At 38.0% G+C, this 12,284-nt stretch overlaps 1 protein-coding gene across 1 annotated transcript in view; it reads right to left on the reverse strand.

The window, feature by feature from the left end:
- Positions 1–204: 204 nt before the first annotated feature.
- Positions 205–12,284, reverse strand: part of LOC105448554 (transmembrane protein 26-like) — a 29,262-nt gene continuing 17,182 nt past the window's right edge. Inside the window, exons 4-5 of the mRNA XM_011687196.1 lie at positions 1,353–1,736; positions 205–246 (exon numbers count right to left, since the gene is read on the reverse strand). Of these exons, the coding sequence (XP_011685498.1) occupies positions 205–246; positions 1,353–1,736 (426 nt within the window). The remainder of the gene's footprint in view (positions 247–1,352; positions 1,737–12,284) is intronic.

The following is a 12,284-nucleotide window of genomic DNA, read 5'->3' on the forward strand; positions in this document are numbered from 1 at the left end:
TATTATTTTATTATTTATATTTATTTTATTTCCGGTCTAGTTTTTGGATGGAAAGTAATCCAAAGGGAGTCAAGATGCTTGAATAATTTTCTCCATGCTGTAGCTATTGTGCACTTTGTGAGGGTCCCTTGTAAGTAAAGCCGAAACATGTACCGCGCTTATTTGATTAGAATAAATTTTGTTTTAGATTTAAGCGTCACCGTATTAGTGCTCGTTACTTTGGCCTATTCTATAATTTGATTGTATCTAAAAAATATCTAAAAGACGTCTTATACATTGATTATAGACTTTGTGTTGTCTGGAATGTAAGATTAATATTTTGAAAACATCCAAATGTAAATATACTTTATACGTCAAATAATGTACGTTTTTAAAACACTCATATTAAGTCCATGGACGTTTGTACTAAATAAAAACGAAATTTGGACGTCCACTGGACATCGTGCGCTGTCTGAAAAGCTTTTGATAGTTTCATCAAAATCAGGAGTAGGACGTTTTCGGAAGTTTATCCGAAAAGATGACATTATGGCCCTCATTTATATTTTATACAATAACTTCGTTAATAATTAATCAATATCTAAATTTAAAATTATTTTATTCATCAAAGTGTTGTTCAATCGATTCTAGACTCAAAGTTATGAGATATTTATTACTTAGGACAATATATAAAAATGTAATAACGCTATATAATATGTCAAAAAGAAATGGAGATAATAATATGGCTCCTATAAAAATAGATTTAAAAAATTTATTTGTTTAAATATAGTATTTTGTTATAAAATATATTGCAGAATGTATGCAAATATATATACGTAAACATATCTTCTTTTACATATAGGCTGCTCAGTAGTAAAAATCTATAGTATATGTAACGTGAATATAATAAATTAACAGTAAAGTTACAACCGATTTATCAAAATTATTTTTGTAAAAAGGTCGTCAGCCCGCTTAGGGAACGATATTAACATAATACGGTGCTATTTGTTAATTTTGTATAATTCGAAAGGTGTGCAATCAAATAAAATGTTAAATAATGAACAATATATTTGTGATAATACGTTCAAGTTTAGAAAGAATGAGGAAGTATGTATAATTAAATGCTAAAATGTAATAACTTTGAAAATGTTTTGAAGTGCTGGAAAGTAAAAATACGTTATAACAAATGCCAGCGATTGTGTATTGGCATATCAGCCATGATAAGTGGACTACTGAACAAACTTTTTTATAAATAATCATTAAAATTCGCTAGCTAATAGCGGAGATATTAAAAAGGATACAAGGGGCCATAATATTATCTTTTCCTCTAAAATATCTCTGATGTCTATGGAATTTTATAACTTTTTTGAACATACTTGAAGAATTATATTCAAAACAATTCCCCATATATCGACGCTACAGCAACTCGTTTCTATTTGGATTTTTTCCTTGACGATGCTGCCGGACGACAATCGGATTTTCTTTGATTCGGTGTCAGTCAACACAATTGTGAATTGTAACAGAGACCATGCCCAAACGCCTAAAATCCAGTTAATAACTACTGGTTTCTCTGCTATCTCATCTTCATCGAAAGAATCCATGAATTCGATGATATCAGCTGCAGAACCAATATAGACTAACAGCAGCTGGCTTAACTGATCTCGAGTCAAGTCACCTTTCGGCAACATCCATCGACCGATTATTAGAATCAGCATTAAAAACTGTCCATTTATCATAGCAAACAAATCTTCCATAGGAATCTGTATCAGATAATCGAATATCAACATGAATGGCAAAAAACAAACTTTGTTTTAATTAATCAATTCTGATTGCGTATTGATATATCTGCTAGTACTAAAAATTTATTTTTATTATGTAACGTAAACTATAAACTGGTATTAGCAGTGTATATCTATTTTATATCGGGGTGCTAATAAAATTTTATTTTATTTTATATATTTTTATATCGGAGTGCTAATAAAATTATCACTCCGATATAAAAATATTTATGATATTATACGAAATCTCGCATAAAATTTGTGATCTACAATTATATAAGTATATTGACAAAAATAGGTCTATAAATATTGATCTTTTATAAAATGTCGATAACTATTTATTTACAAAATTTATATCAAAATTTATTTCGGTAAAACAATATAGCAAACCATCTTATTGTTAAAAATATGTTTAAAAAATGTAATTGAGAGAAATATTTCAACAGTGTATAATGAAGAAATTAAATTATTCCATTATGCTCACAAAAATATACAATTATTCCTAAATTACAATATATGACTATTACACAACATCAAATATAGATTCAGCATAGCTAAATTTTAAATAAAGAGTTAAACGAGATAAAAGTTGACAACAACAGATCCAGCCCCAATAACTTTAACCTTGACATATATGCTATCAAGCTCATGACCCTGAGTAACCTGACCTGAGTAAAAAAAGGTTTTAATCGTCGCTCGTTATTCATTTTGCTCCATTCCAGTTAACATTTCTTAGTATCGATGTCTAACAAGACATCTAAAAGACGTCTAAAAAAAGGTATCTTGGAGATATTTTTGAGAGATGTCTAGAAGATATCTAAAAGACATCTGAAAAAAAATATATTGAAAAGGATATCTAAAAGATATCAAATACAAAACATCTTCAAGACATCTCTAAAAGATGTCTAAAAGACGTCTCGTAAGACATCTTCCAGACATCTTTAAAAGATGTCTAAAAGATATCTATAAGATAATGGTTCCGCGATGTATTCCGTCAGCCAATAACAGCGCGCGTAATTGTTTTTGCGCTTGGCAATAAGACGAAAACACCTCTATAACCTGTTATTATATTGTTGGAATCTGGAATGCCGCGCCGACAGTTTGGCTTTGCTTTCGCTCAGTGAACAATTTTTGTGTAGTTTTTGCAGTTTGTACACCTATTCATTGTTTAAAAGCAACGAATTTTCAAAGGTTAGTAAAATGATTCATCATGAAATGTATATCAACAGACAATATCAATAGAAGTAAGTAGTATATTTTAAGAAATGGCCAGTTCGCCTAGTTATCTCTCTGCAAAAGATATTTCATTTCTCTAAGTTGGCTACTAGTGGCGCCTCCGTTCCGCGGCGCTAGTTGCTCTCATAATTGCTTCGCGATTGGCGGACTCATCCGCGTACGTGCTGCACCTGCGCGACGGGCCACGTGAGGCCCTGGCGTCCTCTGATTGGCGCATGTGACCCTCTAGCGATTACATCGTGGCTGCGTTCCGCAAAGCGCATCATGCGCAAGATTAATCTTTTTATTCTTATTTAACATTTGGTGAACAACAAGGATACCATAATATATCATGCGCATGATGTGCTTTGCGGAACGCAGCCCGTTTTTGCATGAAGACGGCTCATTGTCAGTCTTTTGCTAGCCGAAGAAAGATCTCAACCGTTATGCTTTGCAAGTCGAGAGCCTTTTTGTACTACGCGAATAAAGCAGTGTTCTGTTAGCTGTGTCTCACGAGTGTCTTCCCTAAATACGTTCCTCCAATCCTTCTGACTAATATCACTACTTCCTCTCGCGGTAATTATAAACCGCTAATATCTTTCAATATACAATAACGTGTCTGATTGCAGGTGAACAGGCAGTAGGAATAAAATTCCATCGCGTTGGATTTGTTGTTGCTATGCTTTTATTTGTATTCCTATCGCTGTTGCCTAGCTGGCATATGCAAAAGACTTCACTACATATGTGATTAAGGTGTAATGTAACACTCTATCTGTAATGTAACCTCAACCTCAACAAACGACTTATTGTTAGTCGAATTATAGTTGATGAGCTGCCATCAATCTAAGAATAATGGTATTATTTTTGAAAGTATATTAGTAGTATTTCTAAATAGAGTATATATATATTATCATTCTGAATTTACCATGAAAATGTCAGATTTTTGGAAAAGTTACTTTAGGTCGATTATTTGAAATGTATATAAAAACGTTTATGCAGTAAAACTGGTGTTTTTAAACGTTTCAGGAAATTTAAAGTTACTTTCTTAGAAATCTGAAACTCGAAGATCCTAGATTACTAACATATATCTTACACGAAAAGAGAGAATTATCAAAAATTATTTTTATATGTTTAGAGAAGTTATAAACATTCTTGACGTCGGGACGACATAGTATATAGGTTCATTACAGGGTCTCTAACTAAATGAATGTACTGCTACATTCAACTTTCTCTGTGCTTGCTTTATCTTTACATATAGTGACATGTTCGGTCGGTTCCTACTGAAATAATCCTTCTTGATTCAATTTTTCTACGAATTATTCAAGTTTTTATACATGTGTATTAATGTTTTTTTATCGAATAAAATAAACATATGACATTACACTGACTGCACAAATATTTACTGCTATGTTGAACTTTCTTTTAAATCGCTTTGCGTAATTTGCATTTATTGCAAAAGTGTCATAAATTATTATACATCATGAAAAATATTAACATTTTGTAATTATATGTCACTTTTTATTTCTAGTATTATGTTCTAATATTATGTTGGAAAGTGAAAATGCACATGGTTGTGTGAATTTGCAAATATTGGAATTATATAGTAATTAAATAGCATATTATGTTTATGATATTATGTGGGACGGATTAATGAATTGTTTGCAATTCCACTGTTTTCATCTTTTCCTACCGTTAAATGTATTTTTATTATTAATTGTAATGAATGCTTTTATCTTGTTTTACTTGTTGGATTCTCTATTAACATTCTCTATTAACAATAATTTTCATGCTGAATGCATATATTTTATTTATAATAAAAATTATATTTTTTAAACTCAAGCACGAGCACATTACTGCGTTTTCAGGAGTGGGTTGTAAATTAATTCTTTAATGTCAATGTCTCACCTAAGTGAAATTACTGTAATTGTAAATCTGTGATAAGCATTTACAAACCTGCAATATAAGCTTGTATTTTTTAACTAATGCAAGATCTATATTCTGTGGCATGAAGATGTAAATATAATGGATGAAATTCTGATTTTTACAAAGGTTTCTTAATATATTTTTTTCCTAGACGATCTACCTAAAATTAACAAATATCGGTTATTATGCCGAAGAGGAAAAAGTACAAACATCTTGTCGAACGCAACAATGGCGTCGACGACAAGAAATATTAAAGACTGACAAAATTGAGGAGAGGGCTACTGAAAACATTGATATTCCTCAGGTTCACGACAACACCAATAATACTATTATATAATTACATTAATATAAATATTATTGGTGAACATTGTGAAAAAGTTAATAATAACTGTCATTCAAATTCTGAACAATCTGATGTGGAATTATCAGAATGGAGTGATAACGACGATGGCCAATGGGATCAAGATCTAAATATTAATCCATGTAAAGAAATTCCATTACGCCAATTTCTACGGACGTGGGCTCTTGAGAATAATATTACACATTCTACTGTAACGAAATTGCTGAAAGGTCTCAGGTGTAATGGACATGAAAATCTTCCTGCTGATGCACGAACACTATTACAAATGCCAACTGTAAAATCAACAACTCTTACTGATAGTGATCTTTTTATTACCATGGTTTACGGAAAGCATTGGAAGATCATTTAAAACGCACTAGACCTGTTGAGAAACCTATCAAAATCCTATTTTGATTAATTTAGGCATTGAACTGCCACTGGCAAAAAGCTCGAAGAGCCAACTTTGGCCCCTCATAAGACAAATAATTCATGATGATCATAGAGAAGAACCATTTATTATCGGAGCATTCCATCGATAAATAAAACTATCAAAACCAAACGAAATCGTGAATAAATTGCTTGAAGAATATAATGAAATTAAAAATAAAGGATTTATATATCTTGGATAAAGATACAGTGTTTTGGTGAATTGCGTAATATGTAATGCCCCAGCAAAAGCATTCTTCAAATGTATTAAAAGCCACACAGGGTTCTATGGATGCAATAAATGCGAAGAACAAGGTGAGTGGAGGGAGCACCGAAAGATATTTTGTAATAAAAACGTTCTATTACGCTCAGATTTAACGTTTCTATTACGAACAAATGAAGATTATCATCTAAGCAATTCTCCTTTCGAAACTGCTGGATTTAAAATGGTAACACAGTTTCCTTTAGATTATATGCACTTAATTTGTCTCAGTGTCATGAAAAGACTTTTTCAACAAATTTGGATAAAAGGAATAAAGGGTATCAAATTACGCTCTTCTGAAATTAATCGATTATCGATAATCGATTATCAGCCCATTTGATGTCGTTAATATTACACATACCCAGAGAATTTTCTAGAAAACCGAGAGGAATAGATGAATTGGATCGGTGAAAAGCAACGGATTGGTTCTACTGCCTGTATACCTCCGGGTTAGGAAAGTGGTAAACAAGGAAAGAGGATCGGCGCCTTCCCATCCTTCTGCGAGCATCTCGAAAACTCCTAAAGAACAGCGTAAGCCTAGGGAATCCCCGAAAAAGAAAAGAAGACAAACGATCTCTAAGGTTGTTGAAGATATAGAGGTTTGCCCGGAGGAGGTAACTATGGAATAGTTATTTATGGCTGTTGAACTCTTCCAAGCAAACATTAATCATGTCGCTGATGCGCAGGACTTTCACCTGCACACGATGGTAGAATAGGATTGTAGTTTGGACGTGATAGCTGAGTCATACAGGGTTGCCCCTAATCAGCTTGCTGGGCGGCAGACTGCAATAACTCGGTCGCGATAGTATGAAGGAAGACCGACAGTTCTCCGCCCTGCTCCATCCTGGAATAAGGAGAGAGGTATGTTGCGATCAAGTGGGAAACCATGGACGTGGTAAGAGTAAACATCCTACCAAGTCTGGACCTCGCCAATTTCGAGAGAAGAATCGGGGCAATCGAGGACTGTATGCGCCGACGCGGTACCCGCTCGGTCCTAGCAGCTGGAAATTTTAACTCCAAGGACAGTCTTTGGGGATCCCTTGTTACAAATTCGGGGAAAGATCCTGAGGGAATGGACGGCGGGTCTGGGCTTCTGTCTTCTCAACAAAGGCTCAGTGGCCACGTGTGTGCAGTAAAATGGAGAGTCCATTGTGGATCTCACATGGGCTTTCCCCTCCGCCGCATGACTGGTGGACAGCTGGAGAGTAGCGGCAAAGGCGGCCACGCAGTCTGATAAACTAACTACAGATATATTGTGATCGGCGTCCGGGCTGCCCTGTCGAAGACGTTGGCTCGGCATTGATGCCCCGTAGCTGCGCTGGGGTCCTCAGCAAATTCGATGAGGACACCTTGGTGGCTACAGTCATGGCCAAAACCTGGTCTGCTGTGCAACCTTGCCCCAATATAGACAAGGAAGCAGAGAGGATTAGGGTGATTATAACGGAGTCGTGCAAGGCCTCAATGTCTTGGTCCCGTACGGCCCGACTACGGACGGTTTACTGGAGGACGTCGGAGATCACGGACTTTCACCGCTCCGCCATGAGAGCCAGACAGAAGTTCTATCGGGTCCATCCAAGGGATAAGGGGCAGGCCAGGATGGACGAGGCTTGGAAGGTCCATCGTGCGGTGCATAACCTCTTCAGACAAGCGATAAAGGTGTCCAAGGCCAGAACTTGGAATAAATTCTTCTAGAAGTTGGATGAGGACCCGTGGGGGTAACCCTATAAAATGGTGATATGTAAACTTTTTCACCAGACCCATGGCCGTGGAAACGCTGGAGCCTCAACTTCTTGGTAGACATTCTCTTCTCCATCCGAGACGTGCATTATCCTTTTTCTAGAGCGGAGACGCCACTGGAGTGGCGCGAGAAATATGAGATGATAAGATGGCGGCTGCTGCGAAGAAACTTGGCGATCTACGGCTCCGAGTCCCAATGAGATTTCCGGACGGGTCTGGTCCTGGCCGTAGGAGAGCTGGAAGAGGAGTGGCATTCACTTGGGCACAGTTTAAATGGCCACGTTGCAAATAGACATCTCAAATAGACACAGCCTGACACGCTCACATGCCCACCGTTCACTTAGACACCGCGCAAACGTCCACTGTGCACTTGGACACCGCGAAAATGCTCATTGTGCACTTTGACACCGCGAAAACGTCCATTGTGCACTTGGACACCGCGAAAACGCCCACTGTGCACTTGAACATCGCGCAAACGCCCACCGTTCACTTGGACACCGTGCAAATACTTACTGCTCACTTGGACACGAAGATATATCTGCTTTAGAGTAAGCGTTTAAGAAAACGTATTATTTATTTAAATATGTAACAAAATAGCAGAAGATAAAGAAAATACCAAAAAGATTAGACAGACCCCTACGCAAGATAGAAAGTATATAAATTAAATATCTATTAAATTTTCGCTTTACTATATAAATGAGTCTAGAATACACTAAAAATAATAGATACCGAAAAGATTAGACGGATCCCTACGCAAGGTAGAAAGTATATTAAATTGAATATTTATTAAATCTTCATCTTGCCAAACAAGTAGAAGCATTAAAGCACGTATTTTCTGTTTCTACAATAGATATTAGCTATGTAATAGGCGGGGGGAGAGACGGAACAACTTCCCCCTGCACCCCCTTTCTCGCCTACGCCCATGCTTACTGGGGGGGGGGGGAGTTGGGGGGACACACGAAGCGTTCACTCGGCAATAGCAAGCAGTTGAATGACTTTAATACTGAATTCGTCGACTGAAAACTCACTCGAAGAAAGAAACACGGGCACTATTTACTAACACAAGACGATTTGACACACGAGGCATTCACTTGACAATAGCAAGCACTGATTTTATTGGTTATGTTTGCAGCACTGTTGAAACGCGAACATATAATTAGTTGAAGTCAGTCGACTGCTTGTTATTGCTGAGTGAACACCTCGTGTGTCAGTAAATCGTCGTGTATTAGTAAATTGCGCGTGTTTCTCTCTTCGAGTGATTTTTCAGTTGACGAATAACTAATCGACACGGATTTATAATAATTAAATAATAAATTTGATATTAAAATCAGTCGACTGTTTGCTATTGTCGAGTGAATGCCTCGTCAGTAAACCGTCGTGATTTACTAAATTGTCGCGTGTTTCTTTCTTCGAGTGATTTTTCAGTGGACGAATAAATAATTAATCGACAGTGATTGTGAAGTACGTAACGGATATTAATTAGTAGATACATTAGTAGATTTCTTGTGATTTCTTCAAATGGATAGTTTATATGTGAATCAAATGTGAAATGTATAAATGAAACGAATATTAAAATGACAGTTTGTAAAAAAAAGAATTAACTAATTAATTATTTGATTTGTGCCAGTCAGTGATAATTTGTGACGTTTGTATTAAAACTATCGAAAATTTATTAAAATAAACACTCATTACGTGGAAATCACATCGAAATGAGAATTCATCCATCTTCTTCGAGAAGCTACAGAAGTCAAAGTTAAAGACAAATCTTTAAAAGGTAAGGTTGTGTGTGTGTGTGTGTGTGTGTGTGTGTGTGAAAAAGAAAGAGAGGGAAAATGTAAACACATATTTATGCGCGCCTGCCGTCGGACAGTAAGTCGCGCCGCCTCTATCTTCTGTATGCAGCCCGTAATTCGTTATCTATTTCTCGTTATAATTTAAAAACTAAGCTTCGGACAAAATTTTTGTTAAGGAAAAATCATCTTAGAATTAAATCAAGAATACGTCTTTACAAGGACACTGGGGTTGTTCTAAATCACCCTGTATATCAAGATCAAGATAATCGGAGCTGATTCCTCTATACTCAATAATTACCCTCAAGTTGAATAGATATATAAAAAATTAGACGTCAGATTAGTGTCATCATTTTTAGGCTTTTGCCTTTTTCTAAGATTATTTGGCTTATTAACCAATCATGTTTGATACTTACTGGATAATTCATAAGCCTTATCACGTGTACGAAGGAGAGGTTTTTAAGATTTTTTTATTGTTAAGGATGGCTTAAATCAATGAGTCGAAAGGTTCAGTTGATGTAATTGAAAGATACGTATTAAAACGGTTTAATTTTGCACGCACTAAGAACCGCATTAACTCTTATTAGTTTCCTTTTTCTTTCTTGTTCTCATTTTAAATATTAGATGTTATGAATTAGATGTTCTAATACAGAGAGACGAAAATTATAGAGAATTTACAAAACAAGCCTTCACTCGATGTCATTTAAGATTTTCAATTCTCTTCCCGGAGGTTTAAAATCGGTGTTTTCGAAATTAAATAATAGATTTCATGAGGCCATTGTAAAGCTACAAATTTCAATCCAATATCGAACCATTCAGAAAGTATAATATTTATGTAGCCTGGATCTTTTGGCGGTCTGCATATGAGATATTACCCAAGAAGAACAAAAAGTGCCATTAAGAGACATCAAAATGACGTCAAAATGACTCCAAATGATTAATCAATTTTCAATCATTCACGATTCATTTTGACGTCATTTTGAATATCGTTATCGTGACCTGTTTTTTTACCTGAATACGCAATAAATAATAATTAAAGAAACATCGCTAGACAAAAGTTATTCAGTTTAATCAGATTTATCATTTTTATCACTACTTTCCGAAAGCATTCTTATATGTTGCGACCGCACGCGTAGGTGCGAGGCAATACTGTCGGCAGTTCGCACGTCCGGATCGAGCAGAGTTTCGCGTCCCGATCGGAGACACAAGTTATTTAGATGTTACAATAATCGTCTCCGCGGATGTAAGCGGGGTTTGGGCGCCAGGCCCGCGTGAGCGAACCAAATTTTTATAGTATCCGAGCTATCTCCGATCTTCGTCGCACAGCCCGAAAGGTCGAAGTAATTTAGATTCTCGCGAAAAGTCCAGACGGGCGAACAACGACGGCGCGGAGGGCCGGCTAACCAGCTCCGACAATGGTAGAGGGGCGGTTCGTTAGATGTGAGACTTAGGAGAGCGACAAGGAAAGAAAATAATTGCTCCTGAATTTAATAGTAATTAAGAGAACATGTATTTTCAATGGTCTCGCGGGGCGAGTGAGTACAGAGGCGAGTATCTCGCGTGGTACTCGCGGGACGCACGGGACGGAGCGCGCAAAGAGCCCCGGGGAACGCGTATTCCGGTGCCGATCCTTGGCGGACTAACGCCACGCCAGGACGCCTATGCGAATTACAGATAGTCACGGACGTAATACGGGACACGGGTATGTATCGGATAACGAACCGGGGTGACGAGAACCGAACGAGTTCCTTTAAATGATCACGCGAAGTGTCGCCGGGGGGCCGCGGTACGCCTTGCGGGGTTACTCCGCGGCGCTCAAATAGTCCCCTCGAGCACGAGGCCGAGGATCTGTAATCGCTTTGCGTTGGCGTTTTACAATAAGCGACTATCGTGCGATTCCGTCTCCCCGTCGGAAATTATAAGTCAAAATACTTGCCCGAGACAATTCGGACGTCCGATATACGGCGGACGGCGATCGGCGCGCGAGCGCACGCGGTTCACGCGTTCGCGGCGTGCATGGGCACGTGGCGAATCTCGTTTTTCACGACACAAGAAAGTTACCGCTCTCGACACAGAATTTGATTCACGATACACGGAGACTCTAATAAATCCGACACACACAGAACGGCAAAACGAGCGCTCTCGCGACTTACAATTACACGACACAAACACGCGGTAACTCGGCCGGGCGAGGGCGAACGCAAAGGCGACAATCGTAATGACGCAAAATTAGCGTAATCAGGCGGTGCGATTTCGGATTCTCGCTACAAGCGAAACTCGCGGCTTTATCTTACACGGCCCTTGCGGCCGTTACACAGAAGGACTTGATACTCTCACACGGCCCTCTCATCTCGCGGAACGGGCGACTTTACAAATTAGCGACGTTCGTCTCACCGAATGCTCTCCTGCTCCTCACTCCTCTCGTTTTCTCGAAACGTAACTCCGGTCTGCTCTAATTGAGGCTCGGCGGTGGATCCTGCGTCCTTTACAGTAGCCACGTCAGGTAACTATGACAATCACGACGCGAGTGCCGGTCCTTCGCAGCGCCGGGAGCACGTTGGTAGAGGGGCCATCTGCCGGTTTCCGCTATCTCTTCCTGTCACGTGAGTCCTTCTTTCGCAACCTGCGCCGCAGGCAACGACATATATAATAGACCGAGCATTCCTATGCTTTTGATGTGGAGGAGGTGAAGCCGAAAGTTGGCAGAATACGACTGAGAGAGACAGTGCGATTTGAGGGGAATGGCTCTCTCTTTTATCTTACTGTAAGATGACGCTGGTGTCAATTGACAGCTGTTGACATCGGCCATCTTACCAATAGATCGGAAGAGCACACGT

Source organism: Wasmannia auropunctata, unplaced genomic scaffold (assembly GCF_000956235.1).
Source record: "Wasmannia auropunctata unplaced genomic scaffold, wasmannia.A_1.0 LD336085.1, whole genome shotgun sequence".
In the NCBI taxonomy this organism is placed as follows: Eukaryota; Metazoa; Arthropoda; class Insecta; order Hymenoptera; family Formicidae; genus Wasmannia; species Wasmannia auropunctata.